Genomic DNA, 20,966 nt, shown 5'->3' with positions numbered 1-20,966 from the left:
AAATAAGAAAATACGGTAAATGCCAATTATGCTATTGCAATTATGATATTTTCAATATCTGTGAATTGAAAATAAGTGTCTACTTCATCGGCCGTCGTTTACGAAGTAAGAAAATACCAATTGCCGTTTATCCCAGTAGCTTTTTCCGAATTCGGTAAACGACAACCGTGAAACAGACGCTGCCTTTTTTATTTAGTTTTTTTATAGGCCTATATAGTAACCTATTGCCGGAATTAAGAACTGTCCAGCCCGGACCGCAAAGTACGGCCATTTTTCAGCAAAATCTTGAGTGTACTAAACAACCAAAAATGACAAGTGCGGTGCTCAAAAAATGCTCAGACACAATGAAGTGTGCAAATACACAGTAATGTACACAGTTTGAGTTATTCAATCTTTAAATCGAATAAAAATTAAGTTTACAGATGTTCTGTCCAAGACATTAAGTGCAAAATAACGGTTGCCTCCAAAATAACTGTAAAATTGAATTGAATGTTTATGGTAACCATGCACTTAGTTAGGTGATTCTACAGCATTTTAAACATATTTTTTTAAAACTTGCTTCACATAAAGCAAAAATTTTCACATTAATGTTAAATAGGCCTACGAAAAACACCTTGGTATTGCATGTTTATCCAAATTGGCACTTTTCGTATTCTAAAACAGCGGCCCCGGACCGGTTCATGAACGTTTTTTAGCCAGGCCGCAAAGATTTCACACATAAAATATCAAACACGACACTCTTGTGGCGTCACGCAATACGCTTCGGGCATTTTCCTTTTAAGTTTTTGTTTTCCTCCTTAACATACAATATACCCAGTTAGTCAGTTATACTTTATTTCCGGTATCATCAGCTTGCAACAACGCAGACAACCACATTCTTACTGGATAGAAGAAAAATAAGAATAAATAAAATATGATAATATGAATAAATTAAAATATGAAATCATAAACGGTAGCACGCTATAGGCCTATATGTATTATAGTACATAGTTTCATAATTTCAAACGTGCGGGTAAAACAAGCATTCTGTTGCAGTAATAACTAAATGCACGGTTTCAAAAAACTTTCAATTCAATTTTACAGTCCAAGTGATCCGAGCAACCCTGTGTATTTTGGAGGCATCCAAAAATAACGCTCCTTAAGTGCGGCACTGACGCTCATGAAAAACAGTATTGAATGTGTCTATGCCAAACTCTGCATACTGGCTGTCCAGTAGATCCGCAGAACAGTCCTGAGCCAGTGTAATTAATACGAATCTTGCCATGAAACACATATAGGCCTACAAGCGAGCAAAACTGCACCTGTTGAAAACGTTCGACAGGAAATTGTTTGCAGGTCGCTAAAGGATTATGACTTATGTTCTGTTCGTCTTGCGAGTAATACAAACATACTTATTACAGTCACATAATTTTAACTTGATATTTGTTTCACTGTTGGTTTGCAATTTTTCATATCTCTATACGTAATAGGCTAGGTGCATGAGCAGGAAGGTAAGCTATACAACTTACTGATCTCAGTTTGGCTGTTATCGCAAGCCTAATCCATCAGCGATATTTCTTGACTAGCCTAGCGTATATGCTGAAAATAAACATTACTGTGTTCCATTCTTCAACGAATCAGAATCAACTTCATGCAGATTGCCGAGTCATCTGCAATCATAGATATCTTATACATATAAATGTTACAAAACACCTCAAGGGTTAGGGCGATTACGTCAAAAAAGACTTGAGTAAACGTTCATTTAAAAACTTTATTACTCAGTGGTGTATATAGGATTGCGTTGATTGGGGGAAAAATTTAAAAACTGGGTTTAAATTTTCCATTCTTTGTCCACTCTACCCAAAATATGCGAAGTGCAAAATTTATAGTACACACTTTGATTAAGGATTGACAATCAATTAAAAATAACAATTACCTTAACCTTGATCTCACTTTATTGCGACCTGCTGTAGTTGAAAGATGAAAAAGAAAGAATATAAAATGATAGCAAATAAAATTTATGGTAAGGACACTGAGAAAAGTATACCATTGTTATACAGAAAAAAGTAGGAAGCGTATATTTTACCAGCCGCCGTTTACCGAAGTAGGAAATTCAAATACGATAAACGGCAATTACGCTATTTAGTGAATCGAAATGTATGTTAAATTTCAACTTAGAACGACGTACTAATTTTTCCAAAATGTAAAGTTACCTAAAACTATAGCCTAACCCTCTGACCAAAACTCTCACTGCTCTTGATTAAATTACTAAGCTAGACTTTGAATTGAAATAAACGCTACTTTTCAACTTAAAATTATATCTTTTTCCAAAAGTCTAAATTGATTTCAAAGTAATTCCCTTGGAGCTAAACAAGATTTGAATCCAGCTGCAGCATATGAGTACCATTGTTAACCACTACCCCACCTTAATGTTTTCATAGTGTGACGGTTACGTCACGAGTATTGAGTTGTTTTGGTAATGCTGAAATTTTATTTTGGGATCTTGCAATAGACTTGATTCCAAGTCCAAAATGACTATAGTCACTTTATGAAGATTGTGACGGCAAAAAAAGCAATTTTAGGTAACAACAGCGAATATTTCTCTAAAAAATTACAATTCTTCGTTAAAAGTATGAACCAGAGTACCAGACTAATTTGAAGACAGTTATGACGTCATATTAACCAATTTAATGCTAGGTATAATTATAATGTGACCGAAAAATAGTTTTTACTGAACCAAAACCTCTATGGGATTTCTATGATCCTTGATGCTAAAGGCGTTGACTTGACTCAAGAATCGAGTCACAACCTAAAACCACTCGACTTGAATGGAATTAAAAAAAATGACTAGGTTACAACCCTGCTTAGAACTAATCTTGGTAATGTTTGTTGAAATCGTGCCGAATTACGATCAGGTCGAATCAATCTGCCGTGGCTAGCTTGCTATTGGTTGTGCTCTCTGAAGCGTATCATCGAAGTTTGTTGCGCATTTTTCAATTTTTATTATGCCATTTCTTAGGCCACGGATACGTGGAGTTGTGTTTTTACCAGCAGAGGACGCACAGAAGCTATATAATGAGATCTTCGAGGACAAAGGCGAATATTTTCGCCATTTTATAGGCTTGTCTAGCCTATATAAATAATCAGTAGTCAAGACTTTAGGCTTTTGTAGCTGTCTTGATTGCAACATAGTAAACTAGACCTATAGGGTATACCAAAATATATGATATCTTTAGCCAATGTGATTTCATAGAAGAACCTAATTAATTAGTAGCATATGGTACCATATACTGATAAATCGGAATAGGTTTCATAGATAGGTATAACCACATTGTTAAGTTTGTATAGTCCAATTTTTCCTCGAACGACCGAATGGCCTAGGTATAACTTTCGCACGTTCTGAAAATGAATAAACCGTACCAGTACTGTATCGGTGAATCTATCAGAAAGTAGCTTAGCTGCTTATCACAGTTTTCAGTTTGCTTATAGATTCAGAGTAAGGCAGGCTCGCACAGGATCCTTACATGTCATACTGCATTCTTTGCATAGTCTTCGGCAGGCATGGCCTAAATTTCATGATTTTATAATGCATGGTTCACCAATTTCCTTATCAGTTTCGGAACAAAGTTCCATGGATACGACTTAAACTACTTCTGATATATTTTTACAGGCTAACTTTTTTACCGTATGTTCTCAAGTTCCAGTTGAGTGGCATCAGAAAATACTAAACAGAAGTACATAAACATGCTGAGTCGCTTATTAATACCAATACATAATGTAGGTTATTGTATGAGTCATTGTGGAAAGTGTGGCACACGCACATGCCACCTGTAAAACTTATCAATGTGCCCTAGTGTAAAGTGTTGTACTTTCTGCATGCACAAGGTTTATCTTCTTGCCAATAAATAAATAAGCAAAGAAGCCAAGCTTCATTGCAAACCAAAATATGCGTCTTTGTATGCAGAAGTTTTTGTCGAAAGCTGCCATACTTCGGGTTGGGGGTTCCCTGATATCTGAAGCCACAAAATGACAGAGAAAAATTTGTGTTATTCCATCAGGGGATCTTTTGTACAGAATTGCACAATGAAATGACATCACAATTTAGGTAGCAAGGGTATAGTATACAAATTATGCATAAAGCTGATGTAGTCTTCCACTACACCCCCAATAACTGTGCACTGGCTGACCGAGGTTAATGAAACAAGGGGCCAGAGACACAGTAATATATGAGGGAGGTATGTTTTGATAAGCACCTACTTTTGGATTGCTGTGAGGGGGCATTCCATGAATTTAGTAAACCATTATAATCATTAAATTTTTATTAAACTTGAAATAACGAATCAAGTTGGATGTGTTTATCTCGACCTTAAGTGAAGAGTTTAGCCATAAAAGTAACTTCCCTCATACAATACTGAAATTTTTTAAATTCTATAATATTTGTTTTTTGCAGGTTTTTTAAATATCAATCAGTGTAAAATTGGCTCGGTGAGCCATGTAAGTGCTTATGCTAATGTAGGAAATATGAATCTGCTTGACATTCTGCTGTGTTTTGACTTACCCCTCAAGGAAGAACAAGCTTGGGCAGTATGCCATCAATGTGGAAAATTTTTAAAAGAGAAATTCCGAACAAATAAACTTCAGTTTTATGCCTCACTTGGAGTTGAATCAATTGTTTTTGATGATACTGGTCACGTGTCTGTTGAACTAAAAGAAGGGGAAAATAATCTTGAAGTAAGTATGCATAATACAGTAAAAATTTGGTATCTCTCTTTGGACTTGGCTTAACCCTATCCTAACCAGGCTCGCGAGTTTACTAAAAAACTAGGTGTGGCCGACCCCGCACACACATTTTCAATCGTTAATTACTAGAAAACTATACGTCGTAAACTGATCGGATTTTTACAGGTTAGTAGAAAAATCATCTGGCTTCCTGTATACATCATAATTGTAAAACTAAAAAAAGTGAATTTAGTGTAAATTAAGTATTTCTAAAAGTGACACATTTCTAGAAATTCTTCTTGTTACGCCGCGCCCCCGCTGTGCGGAAAACCAGCTGACCGCGAGAAGAGAACGAAAGAGAATAGTTAGTCGAGTTATTGGTGCGTAAATGAGTAATACGCTTCAATGCGGAGAGAACAGCAAAATTATGAAAATATCACAATATCTCAAAACTTACAAAATCCAACTTTATCAAACAAACATGGACAGATAGCTGAACATTTTTTAGGAAAAGTCACCAAATTTCAAGTTTCTACAGCAAACAATGCAACTGTACGCCACGTTTTGCTATGACTGTGTGCGGGAGAAGCCAAGCCTAGTTAGAATAGGGTTAATTTAAAATTTTGAATAACTTGAAGCAACTTCACTGATCCTGGGCGGTGAATATGGAATCGTCCATTATAATGCAAGCAAACAAGTAATGATAACTTGACGCTTAAAAGTTTGATCGTCTTGTAATGGTTGTGTACTGGGCGTAATTAGGGGTTATTGTTATTATTCAAAATTAGTCAAAAATCATTCTTTGTAATGTACTCGTCATTGTGACTTGTTTCGTTAATGTATTTTTACAGTCTAGAAACGTTAAATGTTGATTTTCACGTTATCAATTAGCCTAATTCCTCTCTATGTTAAAAGTTTGACATGGATTTTAGTGGAATTAACATGCAAGAGTCGTCGATACTCCTCACAACCCTGTAGTTAAAAGGTTATATAGTTACTGGCATCAATGAAGAAAAAGTCGAATGTGAACAATTACTAACCCAACCGAGCTAACTTAGATAACTGGACCAGTAAGATGACTCCAGATCAAAGTTATATACTGTAATTTGTGATAATAACCTGTAGTAGCTTTGGCGAAGTTTAGTGTAATAGACCTCAACTGCTATAACAGTTTGACAGTACTGGTGCTACATTGGATACCTTTAATTAGCGTATTGCTTTTTATATTATTGCTTTCCAATGTTAGAAAGCAAATTTTTATCTAAATAGATTTACAAGAAACATCTTTGTTACTTGATTACTAAAAATACATCTATTGTTATCACACAGCCAAAATTTTACCTCTTCATAATTGTGAAATTTCAAAACAAATTTTGTCTAATGTAACATTTTGTCTAATGTTTTCTTACAAAATAAATGATTTGATAAAAATCGTTCTACAGATTCAAATTTGTGAAATTACCAAAAATGTTTTTTTATTCATATGTAGTATTTTGATTTGGCACATCCCTAGATGGTTGTGTTTTGTACACATGTTTTATATTTAGTATGAATTTTAATATATGAAGTAAGTAGTGTAGCTTCGCTTTTAATGTGTATTTGATTTGCTGGGAAGATATATATTTTTACATATTCTTTATAACAGCAAGTGTTTAGTTTTTTCTATTTTGGTTTTGCCGGCTATATTTCTCTGTTACTGTAATAGATTTAGGTCTGCGACATCTGTTTTAATTCAGATGTTCTTATCTCGGGTAAATTCAAGTCTTGGGGTTAAATTCGCTAATTTAATGGTTGCAGTTAACATTTCTAGACTGGACATAAAAAAGAAATTAAAACAACATGATAATGATATTACTTTTCATTTAGTTAACAGTTAGCATCACTGCAATGTTGCATCAGTCTCGCACAAAAGCATCTTTGTGCAAGAGGTTGTTAGGTCAGAGCTTAGGTCCATCTTATATTGGTCGTCTTTGTTATTGGTATACTTCAAAATACCCTGTTAGTACCAGTTGGTAGCCCTAACTTACTGGACTCAACCATTTCAACGCTTAACGAATGAAGAAACTGAGATAGCATCTTTAGCATCTTTACTCATAGCCAGCTCGTAAGTAAAAATTTATAAAAAACTGGAATTTAGAAAGACTGATTCATGATTATTCTTCTTGAAAAAGCCAAACAAGAGATGGTTAGATATAAATATAATTAATTAGAGGTTGTTGTTTACCAACAGGCAACTTCCCAACAAAATTTGTTTTTACTTATTTTTTTATAATGACAAAACACAAGATTTGAAGTTTTTATTGTCCAATTGTCCAGTCATAAGTTGCAAAGAGTCAAGATAGGTAACAAGAAACACCACAAAAAGTGATTGTGTTTCAACACAAAACTTTGTCTTTTTGACAAAAAGGTATTCAAGCTACCGGTATTCAAGCTACCGGTATTGAAAACGAAAACTTCTTATAACTTTTTGAAAAGCTTAACAACAGACCACTGAATCAGAAGGTGAGAATTTTCTGCTTGAATACACATGTGTGTTAGGACCCAAAAAGTGAGTATTTGTCCTGAAACACATTTGTGTTTAGGAGTATGCCATATACCAATGCAGTTTTGAATAATGTTGTGTATGCAACCATATAACCGATTGCATCATTTATCTCCAACAACAATTGTCACATCACCAAAACAGTATTTTACAGAAATCCCTATAAAATACTGCTATGGAAGTTTGGCTCCTTTAATATCACATTGTTATGGTTGATGTTTTTGCCTATATTTGTATCCAGAATCTTGGTTTTTGCCAAGTTGCTTTTTTCAAGTACATTGTGTGATTTTAGGGTGTTCAAACTAAGTTAATATTTACAACGCCTCAAAGTTACCTCCTGATGAATATATTATGGGAAGGTTATTTGTTTGATGTCAGGCACTTTCATCGAACCCCTCTACGAAGGCAAAGAAATAAAGCTGACAAGGTTACGTTGCTATTAACAACGAACCTGCTTGCTTACCACAGTGCACGAAACACGGCAGCTTCTATTCAATCAATTTTAAAAGAAGCCTGTTCATTCGCACCGTTGCGCGAAGTGAACCAAAAGAACAACTTACTTTTAGTTGTAGTGAAGCATACCAACGTTGCCTGAAGTCATTTGCCATCAATACGCGCAAAATCGATGCTCTTGAAGAGTTTATTTTCGGTTGACGCTTTACACACACGTTTAGCGATTAAATGGGCCGTTGTTTGTAATAGAAGCTTTTTGGGCTAAGTTTGGTTTGAATCCAAAAATCCACCTTGACTTATCATCGTATTTTATATATATTAGTTACATGAAAGGGTTTCCGCGTGGGCGGCTAAATGAGAGGCGTCTGATGGAGTAATGCCAAATTTTAAAGCTAACTGAAGCCACATTATTGCTAGCGCATTAAACTGCTAAGCTTAGTAATTGATTGGGCGTGTATATTACTTTCATTACAATACGATATCATCCTTATTTTGTAGGTTCTAAAAAGTCTCGGTTTAACGTTATTTTCCGCTTTGGATTATGGTTTGGGCCCAGATGAAGAACAAGAACTATCCACATCACTCGAACATCTTATATCTTTTATGACCGAAGAAACACCGCCAAACGACAATGTTGATGAAGGTTTCGACGATTGCAAGGCCCAAGGAACAAACATGTTGGATTATGTCATACAAGTATGTGTATTACGTCTTTACAATATTTTCAACGTTTCATAATTATCGATTGCGTAGTGCGAATATTTGAGCCATCGACCTAGTCTGACATTCTATTAACTTTTGGCGAAATTTTCATTACATTTTTATTTTGGCTGTGTCTCGATTGGGCAAGGGACTGAGCCGTAAGTCAACCAATCGCTCATATTTATGTTGGTTTAAAACAATCATAGCAGAAAAGTTCATGTATATGCTGAACTTTTATTCTGTGTTCCTAATGGGCTTACGTTGAGAGTACTTCTGTTCCTCGCCCTGCACTTGGTTGATTAAAATTTATAACCTTTTGTGCACAAATTGAAACAGCGATCGATATTTCTTGATGCTTTGTGAAAAGAAGCGCATTGGCGTTTGCATGCAGATGTGTGAACTTAAGACAGAGAGAGCGTTGTTTAATAGTTAAACAGCCAGTTTTACGTAGCCAAGTAACTGCGGCTTAGATGGTTATTTTCCACAGATGTTTAAAAACACCGTAGTCCGTAAAAAATTGAACTGAATTCGGCACAAATAACAGCGAACTTAAAAACAATGGTATATAACGTTATTAATGGGAAAAGAAGGCAATAAAATCTTCCAATCGCATCAAAATGCAAGTTCAGGTTTTACTTGTGTCTACTGCTCTTTATTGGGTGCTATATGTACATCGCCATGGAAAAATGACGCGAGTAACTATCTACTGATTGGAACTTCCTGTTTGTTGAAATCCTTTGCAGTCACCTGGTTTATTTTCTTTTCTTCTGATGTTTTAGGAAGGTTGGCTATTTTGACCTTTATTATAATGGTGAGCTACGCAATGGAGTAATCTTCTGAAACGTCGTTTTTTGAAGATTCATTTCAAGTTTTCGCCTTGTTTAACTTTAACAATTTTAACTATTTGGTTTTTAGTTGTGTGAGGAGCACCTCCCTTCAACTGCCAATGTAGACGGCCACTATCAAGCAGTGTGTAGAGCACTGGTCAATGAAGCTCGTGAACTGAAGGTGTTTCTGGACAAGGTAGCATCGGCTAATGAAGTGAGTTATCCTGTGAAAGAGTAAATAAAAAGTTTGCTGTCAACAGGCAACCCTAAAACGTCGCGACCGAATGCTCTTGGTATGCAGTTTGATACCGTAACGTTGCTCAGCAGACCGTTGTACAACATCGACCTGTTCAATTATTTATTTATCGTGTGCGAAAGAATAGGTATTAGCGAATAACCGTGTTTCATATTCTGGTGTCTTTCCATCCAAAGAGTGAAACCTCGTCAGTGAAAACAAAATGTAGTAGTTTGCTTGTTCAAATCACTTTTTTTTTATCTCTGCCGCATGTGATTTATCGTTTGTGTGCCTTCGGCGTTTGCGTTGAAGTGAACGTTATCCCTGTCCATTGAATCTCACACACTTAGACTGTGAGATTTTAAAGCCTTTAATCTTGGGCAGATTAAAATACAATTCTTTTCATTCTATCCACAGCATTCATTTGTAATAAGTCGAACTGATATATACTTGGTTTAAAGAGTTATTAAATTAATTTCGTAATTTTATCACTGTTGTTATGAAACGTTCCAGTACGACTGAAATTAAACAAAAACGGTTAATCCCTATTAGCGTTAGAGTAGATCAAGCCATACGTTTGCCCTTGTTCTTTGGGCTATATTCGCTTAAACTTTTTCTGATCTAATTGTATTTACAGTGATACAATTTCGGTGACTAAATTATGTTTACAATTTAAAAATTTCGGTGACTAGGTGCAATGTTAAATCACAAAGAAGCAGCTGGCATTTCCTTCGTCATAATGCTGTTGCCCAACGCTGAAAGATCATAAGTTTTATTCGTATAAAATAATTATGATATCAAGATATATTTGCCTACAAGCTATGTGCCAGTGTACCATAGAAATGTAGTGACAGTATTATAAGTAAATTGTAATGTTGCGCGTTTTAGAAAGCGCCTTCTGTTAACGTTAAAATTGCACCCACGCACATGAGATTACCAACCACACTAAAAAAATGAATGTTTTTGCATCACTTCTTTTTGTAAATCATCTTCGGATTCCTGCTATTTTTTTAATAATAGTTTTTAAGCCAATGCTTTTGTTTATCGCTTGTTATGTGAATAAATGTACTTAAATTTTTTAGAGTTTAAAAAAAGATTCGTTGGAAAACAAATCTGACAGTGAAGAAACCCCTCAATATCCAAGCTTAAATTTCGTGAACTGGGTAGGTCTCGTTTGGTGTCATGTTTTATCAACTAATAATAAACTTTTCTTAAATTTAGTTAACTCTTCATGCTTATTCGCTAACGCACAACTCGCAGTCACATCTGTGGATCCAAGTACTTGACGATCTTCGCCTAGGAGTGACGAAACTGCGGAAAGTAGAAAAGCGAACAGTGTCTATTGAATACGAATTAACGCCATACGAAATTCTAATGGAAGATATACGCCGAAAGAAGTACACTTTAAAGAAGGTGATTTTGGTAATACTGTACGTAGTAAAACAATACGTTTTCGCGGAACAACTTTAGCATATTGTTGTCTACTCGCGCAGGTTTCATCAAACGACGTTTTACCTGCCCTAAAAAAGAAAAATGCACATGACATTATACTGGATTTTATCAGATCTCGACCAAACTTGTCACCAGTAAGTTGGTTAAACCAAAAATCTGGGATTAACCTTTACAAACCGATCGTTTTCTACAGATAAACAGATCATTGCCATGTGTCTTGTAAGATGTGTTTATTTTACAGGCTCATAAACGTGTTTTGAAACCAACCCCGCCTCGATCAAAATCACTTCACGAAAAGCTGATCGAACAAATTCAAGAGCGCAGTGTACCACTTAAACCTGTCTCTCCCGCACAGTCTTGCATGAAATGTTCCAAAACATTTGGTGACTGTAAGTCGACGATTACATTTTGTGTTTCCCTCGCCCCCTCAAAATGATAGATTTTTGTAATTAAATGTGGGGAAAGTATTGAGCGTGATGTTTACGCGATTTCTACAAGAAGATGACAGTAAAATCACCTATTATCCTAAGAAAATTGTAATTGGACAACGACCTGTAACATATGCTGGTTTAAACTCTAATTGGGACAAATCAGTGGTAGTTAGTGCGCTTATGGTATGGTCAATCGGAGAAACCATGTAATGCTTCCTCGTGTTCATTATAGCTATATTTATCGTCACAAGGCCCACTAAACTTTACTAAACCATGTTAAGTGTGTGTACTACTAATAAAAATAGTTTTTCCCTTATTAAGAGACGGCGTATTTTTCAGTGTCAGAAACAGGTAAAGGCGAAGAGGGCATTTCGTCATCGCAATCTAGACGAAAGTTACTCAAAGCTCCCACCATAGACGAACTTTATATTGATGACGATGTGTCTGAGGTTCTTAAAATAGTTGTTAGTACTAATTGGTTTAACGCTTGAAGCTATTTGGTAAATATTACCACTGAATGACGTAATTGCAATCACCTCAAATGTGACGTTAAACTTTTGATATAGTGCTTTACGTAATCATCTAATTACGTGTGCAACTTACTTTGCAGCCTGACCTCATGTTGGATGACTCGATCGCAGTTGACCTTTATGTCACTGACAGTGATGCTAACTTTAACATTTCATCTTCTGAACAATTTTCACGTTCTTCTGATCCCTCATCACTTCGATCATCTGGTAAGCCGAAACCCACAATTGCAAACAATAATTTAATACTACACCGTGTGTTATCACATTCATATCAAGCTCTAAAAATTTTAGGTACATCCGGCGTCTCCTCTCTATTGGAGGAAGAGTCTGACGCACCAATGCCAGTACATCGACCCCTTTCTATAAGATTTTCGGATTCAATTCGTAGAAAACGACGTACGTATTTTATACGGAAACATTTTTTATTTTCAGGGAGCGCTTTTTGATATTTTCGTGAGGTTTTTTACTCTCTCTTTGTTTTAGCTTGTTTACAGTTTATAAAAGGTATAATCATAACAAGGTTGTTGGCTGCTTTGTGCACACAATATTTACTTATTAATTTTAACTTCATCCTGTAAGTGTATTTACTGTGAGGCTAAATATTAAATAAGAAACAGCAAACAGCTGAGTTAAGGATTCAATGATGACTTACTGATGCTATGCTACACCATAACTTGATCTGTATATTTGTTCATGTTTCAGTTCTTCCACTGGAGTTACCACCTAGTCCGGTTTCCACTCCAGTTCAGTCGGAGGAAGCACCCGACAGCAACACTTCAACCATTGGAACATTTCTTTCTTCCTTTCTCCCCGGTTCTACCGGTCTTCGCCGTTCACAAAGTGTTGCAATCAGATCGACTCGCGGAAAAGAACATTCTTCGATCTCAGCAGAGATAAGGAGACAGAGGTGTAGAGCAGGAGGAAGGAAAGCGGATGAGTCTCTATCAGCGTCGATGCATACCACCTCGACATCTTTAAATGATCCTTCGACGGCACCGCCATTTAAACGAACATTTTCTGAAAGACGATCTAAACAGGTCTGGAACGTGCATTTCGGGTTTTTGACCAATGTCTCGCGATACTGTTCTAGTTTCGTGTGAAATTTTCGTATTAAGATTTTGTTTATTGGACCTTTTTACCACCGATGCTTATTTTTACATTAACGTGTTGTGTTGTACTTGGGTTTCCTAAAAACCAACTTATAACAAAATCAAACTTTAACGTCGTTATCTTATATATTTTCTGTAATTTTAAAAATTAGTGCTAAGTTGATCTGATTTATCGCTGAGTCTTTTTCTCAGGAGTCTTGGAGGCATCCGGTTGAGTGTTTATCTTTGACTATTGATGAAATAATGCACATACGTCAGGTACTCACCCGCGCGCAACTCGAAAGGTTTCAGTCATCAAAATCAATGTATGATGTTCTTAAAAATGAGAAGGTATACTATTGCAATTGTTTACTTTCGGAAGTGTTATAATTTTTTTTTCTTTCGACATTAACAAGGTTCCAGAAGGACCCAACCAACGTCCATTGGTTGAACTGTCATGGGTTTATTCGTGGATAAATATTGTACGATGATATGATCGTGGTCATGAAAACTTAAACACGTCTCTTTTTGTGTTTTCCAGATTTGCTTTCATTGTCGCCTGAAAAAATTTGGCTTATTTTCATGGCCATATACTTGCCAAATATGCAGAAGGAAAGTTTGCAGCAAGTGCATCAAAAAGGTGAACAATTTTTTTATATAAGCACAAGAAAATGGAAACCTAGTAATGTCATTACCTTCGAGATTGTCGCGCTTTAGCACCAGGCTCAGTTGTCTGAACAAATTATTGTTTAACGGGAAATCTGGAGCTCAGTGATTAACCATCAACGCCGATGTTTTAACTACTTGTCCGGCTGCCTATTCGTAATATTAAGCTGGTACGGTAGTGGTAATATTTCTGAAAGAACTTTGTTTGACTGATTTGTTTGCACTGCTGTTTACTGATAACGCTCTATGTGTCATTTGTGCGTTAATGCGATAAGTTACTTAGTTATTTCGGACAGATACGACCTCCGACAGAAAAGTACCTCCATGCTCCATTATTCACTTTGAGTCCTGACTTGATCAGAAGCGAATCAAACAGCATTAACATGAAAGAAGCGAGCAATTTGTTCAGGTAAATTCTGATTTAAGATAATTGTAAAATGGTTTACTTGATGAAGTTAACCATATTGCTTTACAACCTGGTAGGGGAGGCATTCCAGGGATTTAGATTCCGTACATTTGGTGTTGAACCACCGGGCAGGTCTATAAGTTCCGTCGCCAGGAATTTTATATTTCTGCGTTTGTGTAGGTTGGGGCGTTGGGCTATTCATTATTGCAGCGTGTTATTATTATTTCGGATTTCAACCTTTGGATCATTATGTTGAAATTGGTTTAGCGTGTTTTGTATCATTTTGTTGATATCAGACGAAAATCTAAGTCTGAAAGATCGCATTTAAAGTAAAATTATTACCAGAGCAATTTTATCATTTACGCTAGGGTCCTAAGAACGCATGGTTATCGTGCCAATCTTCAAATGTTTTCACTTGAATAAAAAAAAGATAATGTTATGTAGTAATCAGTAATAGATCATATTTCATATACTTTGATATTCAGAAAAAGGACGCATGAGTTTCAATTGAGAACATGTTTTTTTTGGTGATCCAACGGTTGTCCGCAGGCCCGACTTTAAACATCAAATATGGCCCAAAGTCTTTAATTTTGGAGTGAAATTCATCCAGATTTTTCAGCTACCTACTGTACGCAATCTGAATAAAACGTTTTGGCTTGCCGTTGTAACTTTAACCCCGAAGACGAAGTGCAACAACCATATCACAATTTGGTTGTTCCAACAGTCTTTATAAATGTATAGGTATCGCAGTTTTTGGAATTGTTAGGACTGCCAGCATTTTAAGCCAATATCGAGACAGTTGATAACATCGTCTATTTTATTCTCTCACTTCTTCGCACGTCTGATGTGCCAACTTTCTAGTAGGGTCTGATCGCTCGTAGGCATGTCACATGCCAGTTACTAAGACCGCCAAAAGCAAATTACTGTATTCGGAAATTTTTTTCGTCGGCGTACTAGAAAGGAGATCAATTGTTTCGCACTTCAGCACATTTATGCTTGGGATTTTACTGTAGTTTACTAATGGCGCTGTTTTGTTTAGGCCGGTTTCCAGTAAATCTACTCAAAACTTTCAAGAACAAGATGCAGTTTCTACTACGTCACAAATGTGGTCGCGGGGAAGCAAAATCGATGTTTGCATTGAGTGTCACGTGCTAATTTCGGGTGTCATAAATTCAAACAGAGAAACTGCACTGAAGTATGTGTCCAGCAAGGCTGGCTAAATGTGACCACTGTACTTACACACGTTTTTGTGAAGTTATCACTGCACTTTTAATGCAAGTGCAATATAAGAAAATACCACTGCATATTTGTTGTCTGTAATCCCAGCACACGTTTTTCGCTTTTTCCTTAACATGGTGATATTTTTTACCTCGTGTACCACACCTTATATGTTAAGTAGGCCCACTTCAGGTTTTTTTTGGTGTGTCAATATGTTCGTGCAATTTCTTTTCATTTGTATCATGTACCTTTATTACTTACAAGTCTTTTAGAGAACTTGTGTTAATAGGAAAGATCGGTTTTGTATTGTTGTTTGTTTAATAATATATAAAAGCACCGCATTAGTACGATTTAAAGGCATAATATGTTAAGAATTCAAAGGCAACCACAAAGCTTGTTCCACGGCATACACAAGGAAATAAGCAACAGCTTTTCTTTCCTTGTTGATTTCAAGTCTAACAAGATATGATTGAACTTGAGTTACCAGCCATCAGTGCTTCACACATCTCAATTAGGCACGTATAAAACCACATCATCATCTCAGTTTACGGGCGCGCTGAATTTGCGAACTGAGGTCCAAGCATCAAATACATCCCTAAAATTAACAACCGAGACAATTTATGGGAAGTTATAAAAATTGATGTCTATAAGGAAAATTGCCGTTAACTAAAAAACAACATAGGGTAATTGGCAAAATTATCAGTTCAACTCTGGGCAGAGATGAAAATTCTGATAATACAAACGAAAATAGTTCAACAAAGCTACGGAAAATAACATACCGACAATGATGGACGACACATTCACTCGAACAGTATTCATTGTTCCATTGCGGATCGTAAATTGCAAGATTGGTGCATCCGTTGCGGACGCACATGCGAGCTGCTGGCGCAGGATACTCTGTTGAAGGCTGGATTGATGCAATCGTCGTATTTGGCTAATAGACACAATAGATTTATTAGAAAGTGCATGGATAGAAAAGATACTAAAAACATACCAAACCTACTTGTGCGTAAATTGATGAATCAGTGAGATCAATCATAGGACACTGTTGAGAGCCGTTCTATAAAATGCAAAACCCGATTTTTAATGACAATAAGCAATAAAAAAAAGGAAGTATCCACACCTCGTGTTCCTTTGTCAGTGTATAATTTAAAAAATATAAATTGCATTGTGACGACAAGCAGATGTTTGTATGAACCTCTTCATTGACAATAAACCAACGATGAAGATGCATTAAACGTGACTTACAATTCGACTAAAGAGTGACTGAGAAGCAGTTTATGCCAGAAAGCGTTTCACTACTGTTAGAGTTTTAGCACGATTTGAACCGTCCGAATGCTAACCTGGTTTAAAATAGTCTCTTGCATGGATGTTCCAGTCTCTTGAGCTAACGTCTGTAGAATCGGCTGAACTCCATTGCCGTCGCTGCTTGAGACCTAAAAATATGTAAAAAAGTAAAATTACCGAAATGCGTATTTTTATATAGGTTTGCCTGATAAACAAAACCTGTTTATTCGCAAAACGTTTAGCAAACCACACCTGCGTCACAGCAATATTGGGTGTTCTTAGCATATCAGCCATTTTAATAATGCGGTTTTTCCCATCATTAAGATTTGCTATGTTGGCCGCCTAATAAACACAACGGCATTAATATAAGATCTAAGCGGGCAACGGCACTCGAGCACACGGGCATTTAGCTCACCTGACTTGGCGGGAGAACCTTTATTATTTGGCCTTGTTTGCTTTGTAACAACGTAACTGGTGAGTTCGCTTTGGGAACGATGCTTCTCAATTGTATTGGGGGAGGATTTCCGACGCTGGTAGACGCTACAGTCGGAACAGAACGCAAAACGATCTGCTGAACGGTAGAATTCTGAAAATTCGACGGCTGTCCTGTTGTATCTACATACGAATACTGAAGTTGGTCGTTAATTCCTGTGCTCCCGCCAATATCTATTGCACTTGAGGCAACTACCGGGATTGCATTGAGGGCGGAAATTGACTGCTGTGGCAGACCTGAGTAACGAATATAAACAACAATTGACGGTGCATTTGTTAAAAAAATTGGAATCCATAGCACGTGAATATTTTTGAATCTAGTCTTACTTACCCTGAACCGGTGCCATTTGTAGTTTTGGTAGCGGTGGGAGATGATCTTGGGCAGGTGTCCTAAGATCAGTCATCTTCATTTTAATAACGGATAAGGGTTGCGAGTCCTCTTCATCCGCATCTAATCCACCCTGAAAACGTTTGCTAAAGTGTTAGCGAAGATCTATTCCATATTTTCCCAAAGTAAGTTTATAATATCAGGTTTCGACATGGTACCTTTGAAACGAGGTTGGCTCTGAAGGCGGCTAGTTGTTTTAGATAATCGCGCTTTGCGGTTTCAGTCTTTTGCTTGTACACCTACAACACATAAATCCCAGTCAGCAGGCGCACTAGGAACTTTCTTCACATTTCACGCCATAATGAAACATTCGTTGAAAATATTACACATCTTCACTCGTTCAGCTTATTCACGCCGTAGCGTCGACATATACAGTAGGTAGTAGTATAGCAATATTACTCAGTCATTTTGAGTAAATCGCCTGAAGCTGGAATAAGCACGCGGCAAACCGAAGCGCCGCTATGTAGTAAGCAAGATATGAGCTCGTATAGCGTACCATATTCCTGCAAGCTGATATATGTATAAGGATGCGGTAACTTACGACAGGTGGTGGCCCTTCTTAACTTACACAAAAATTACAAAAACTACGCGGCTGGTTTTACATAGCAAGGACAGATGCTCATAAAAATTCAACAAATAGTATCGCATATATAATGCATGTGTATATAGCAGATGTTAAGTGTAGTTATAATCTAAATCATATATTGCTCAATAATTCATTTAACTTCATCTCATAAGGTGCAACTGCCGTATGAAAGCAAAAGTATGCAGTTGCAAATTAGCATTAAATTGCCAAATTCAACTTGAATCTATAAAAAAAAAAAAAACGAATAGTCATATAGCGCATAGTCACCTGCTTTGCCTCTTCACTTAAGCTATCCCACATGGAAGCAACTATCTTCGAAATTTCACCAAAGGTGGCGCTTGGATTTTCAGCTTTAATAGCAGCTTGTGTATCTCTGAAACACATTTTACCGATGCAAATATTTAAGACCACGATTTATACAATTTGCTAAAGGTTTGATGATTAATTAATGCTGTAGGGTGATTGAACCTTCCAGCGACGAGTACTGATTACAAAGTATCAGTCCGTTGTATACCTGAAAAACAGGGCGTAAGCAGACACCGGTTTCTGTGGTTCATTTGCACCTTTCTTTTTCCGTTTCTTAGTTCCGCGCTTTTTGTTTCCAGAAGGGCTTCTTTTCCCATTTGAGTCCTACAAATGTTTACATGCATTCTCATGTACTTAAAATAACTAAAAATTACATGATGAACATCCAATTATTCAGAACTGGTCGTGTAATACATGTTCGAAACGGCTTGTTTCTAGACTGAAGAAATCCTTTCAATATTTTAATTATGCGATTTACTCAGAACTTGTAAGATGTGTTACAGAATTGTTAGATCAGGTCGAATACCCGTACCGTGTTTTATAAGACAGCGCTGCATTTTATTGTGAACTGTGACAAACAAAGAATAATAAAAAATATCGAAAAAAATATACACCTCTCCAAACTCAACTTCTGAACTCGAAGTAGACTTGACTTCCTGAAAAAAAAAATTTAATCGATTACAGAAATTACGAAGAAGGCAAGTGGCAGCGCGGGAAGCTTATCGCGGTAAAGCGAATTACTACAAAAGGGCAGTTCCGAGTGGCACGCGTACGGTATTACCTGTGGCACGTGCGGGCTATTTACTTTGTCAAAAAGTGTAAATAATTACCATCACTCGCGTGTGCGCTGGATTTATCGCTCTTCTCGGTGGATACTGCGGTGGGCTGAAATAATGTGGCGCTGAAAAAAGAAATTTTTACATAAGCTTGTTTTTAAGCGCAAAAACCATGCCATATCATTGGTTATACCTGGGTGTGAATTAAGAAATAAAATTGCAAGCCTCATTTATAACGCAAAAGAGTCTTCTTACCTGGATTGGAATAAGTAATTTGTTGCAAACACCCGTTATCTTGACCCTGCATAAAGAATTAAGTTGTTTTATTTTTTGTTATAAAACGTTGCCTGATAACACCTGTGGTGCTCAAATTATTAAAACTGGTTTTAATATCGTAAGTGCAGAAGCACAATTTATGATATAAACTTATTCTACTGCAGTCCAAACCTAAAACCTTAAAATTTCTTGCGGAACAATAAAACACTAAATAAATAATTATCAGTATAATAGAATTACATTCGCCTCGCTTAGCGACTGATGAAGCATGAAAAACGTAAACAACATGCCCATTTGAAGGAAACGTAAAACTGTTAACATTTGAGAATTAAATGAACATGAAAACGTATAAACTAAGCCCATTGAACAAAAGTAACTATACTAATACTATGCAATCATCCGTAAGCTGTATTTTTTAACAGATTTCAAGCTAAGATTCTACCTGACTGTTGGGGAAAAAAGATGGCATAGCCTGTGCCGCCTGGTAATTGTTTCCATTTATATTGTTGTTGTTTGAATTCATGTCAAACTGTCCGCCATTACCGGACTGCCACTGAGAATTGGAGTCATGACAAATGGGAAAACTAGTTGTACCATTCTGGCTGACCGGGTTGGCCGCGCTGAAAGCGAAATCGACAGATGGGTCGAGGTTAGGATAATTCGTCTGGCATAAACTACCCGGAGAGCTTGAAACAAATTGTTGTGACATGGTGCCGTACACAGGCTCCATCGTGTTTACGTATTGTTCATAAGGATGATATCGGCTGTGTTGTTGGCTATCTACACCAACAGCGGAAGGTCCGAAATGATCGTAGCCAGTAGTAGTCACTCCCGGATACGGTTCGTTAAGTAATTGCAAAGCAGACGTCGTATCTTGACTTTCCAAATTATTCAGCAAACCCTTGGATTCATCGCAGTACGCATAGTCACAAAGAGTGCCGACATTAACAGAACGGCCAACACTGGCGTCGGCAGTCGAGCTAAAGGAAGGTTGCAAATAATGCTGACTTATACCATCCATTGCAATAGAACCAACAACTATGATTTTTACAGGAAAAAGGTTTGATTTACCACTACAACATCAAAATAAATTTTTTTAATAACTGAAAAATCAACGTGTAGCACAATCTTACCCACTATATTTAACATGACATGATCACTGGACGGGAAGATGACTCAAACAAAAAAAGAAATCGACTTACAGTAGTTTGGGACATTAATTCTCGTTATTTTACAATAACAGTTACGTATTAAACATGCTGATATTTGAAGGTTTCATTCGTACTAATAAAAAACTGTCTGTAAATACTGCCAAAGCAAAATAAAACCCTGTCGAAAAATACTGTTTTGAAATGATTGAAAATAAAACGTTCGTGTCCTGTCAGTAATATTATACCTTGTATAATAACTTCAGTATTTTGACGGAATTAGATAACAAAATGTCTGCATGAAAAACTTACTCTAAATAGTAGATAAAACGGCCTACTTAAAAAAGAAAAACCGATAGTGACAAAAATGAGGGCTAGAAGCTCTGACAAGGTTCCTCAATTTTTAGTTATTTTATATGAACCACTACTGCAAAATTTTTCATGGCTAAGCTCAAGCTG

At 36.5% G+C, this 20,966-nt stretch overlaps 2 protein-coding genes across 4 annotated transcripts; one reads left to right on the top strand and one right to left on the bottom strand.

The window, feature by feature from the left end:
- Positions 1-4,433: 4,433 nt before the first annotated feature.
- On the top strand, positions 4,434-15,598 carry LOC143451506 (protein spire homolog 1-like). 2 transcript variants are annotated; one of them, XM_076952124.1, is made up of 15 exons: positions 4,434-4,710; positions 8,192-8,389; positions 9,311-9,436; positions 10,540-10,620; positions 10,718-10,870; positions 10,951-11,043; positions 11,151-11,298; positions 11,680-11,789; positions 11,951-12,077; positions 12,162-12,266; positions 12,573-12,907; positions 13,172-13,309; positions 13,500-13,598; positions 13,921-14,033; positions 15,070-15,598. In XM_076952124.1, exons 1-15 carry the CDS (start codon positions 4,501-4,503, stop codon positions 15,248-15,250), a joined length of 2,217 nt encoding a protein of 738 aa, XP_076808239.1. In that variant the 5' UTR covers positions 4,434-4,500; the 3' UTR covers positions 15,251-15,598. The 2 variants fall into 2 exon arrangements, with proteins under 2 accessions (XP_076808239.1, XP_076808238.1); XM_076952123.1 differs by having other exon boundaries at positions 10,718-10,879.
- On the bottom strand, positions 15,550-20,523 carry LOC143451507 (TOX high mobility group box family member 4-A-like). 2 transcript variants are annotated; one of them, XM_076952125.1, is made up of 14 exons: positions 19,802-20,523; positions 19,339-19,384; positions 19,138-19,208; positions 18,922-18,963; positions 18,516-18,631; positions 18,269-18,374; positions 17,574-17,654; positions 17,359-17,488; positions 16,951-17,264; positions 16,788-16,877; positions 16,592-16,684; positions 16,252-16,308; positions 16,028-16,182; positions 15,552-15,843 (listed from the first exon to the last, which is right to left on the bottom strand). In XM_076952125.1, the coding sequence occupies exons 1-14, from the start codon at positions 20,378-20,380 to the stop codon at positions 15,789-15,791; spliced, it is 1,935 nt and encodes a 644-aa protein (XP_076808240.1). In that variant the 5' UTR covers positions 20,381-20,523; the 3' UTR covers positions 15,552-15,788. The 2 variants fall into 2 exon arrangements, with proteins under 2 accessions (XP_076808241.1, XP_076808240.1); XM_076952126.1 differs by lacking the exon at positions 16,788-16,877 and having other exon boundaries at positions 15,550-15,843.
- Positions 20,524-20,966: the final 443 nt, after the last annotated feature.

This window comes from Clavelina lepadiformis, chromosome 4 (assembly GCF_947623445.1).
Source record: "Clavelina lepadiformis chromosome 4, kaClaLepa1.1, whole genome shotgun sequence".
NCBI classification, from domain to species: Eukaryota; Metazoa; Chordata; class Ascidiacea; order Aplousobranchia; family Clavelinidae; genus Clavelina; species Clavelina lepadiformis.
Note: the sequence above shows the minus strand (reverse complement) of the source record. Positions and strands in the feature narration are given on the sequence as shown.

Coding starts and splice junctions, on each gene's coding strand:
- LOC143451506 (XM_076952123.1), top strand. CDS start 4,501: ATGAATCTGCTTGACATTCTGCTGTGTTTTGACTTACCCCTCAAGGAA. Junction 11,790..11,950: donor TTGATGACGATGTGTCTGAG/GTTCTTAAAATA, acceptor CTTACTTTGCAG/CCTGACCTCATGTTGGATGA. Junction 12,267..12,572: donor TTCAATTCGTAGAAAACGAC/GTACGTATTTTA, acceptor TTCATGTTTCAG/TTCTTCCACTGGAGTTACCA.
- LOC143451507 (XM_076952125.1), bottom strand. CDS start 20,380: ATGGATGGTATAAGTCAGCATTATTTGCAACCTTCCTTTAGCTCGACT. Junction 18,632..18,921: donor CAGAAGTTGAGTTTGGAGAG/GTGTATATTTTT, acceptor AAACATTTGTAG/GACTCAAATGGGAAAAGAAG. Junction 17,489..17,573: donor GAGCCAACCTCGTTTCAAAG/GTACCATGTCGA, acceptor AAACGTTTTCAG/GGTGGATTAGATGCGGATGA.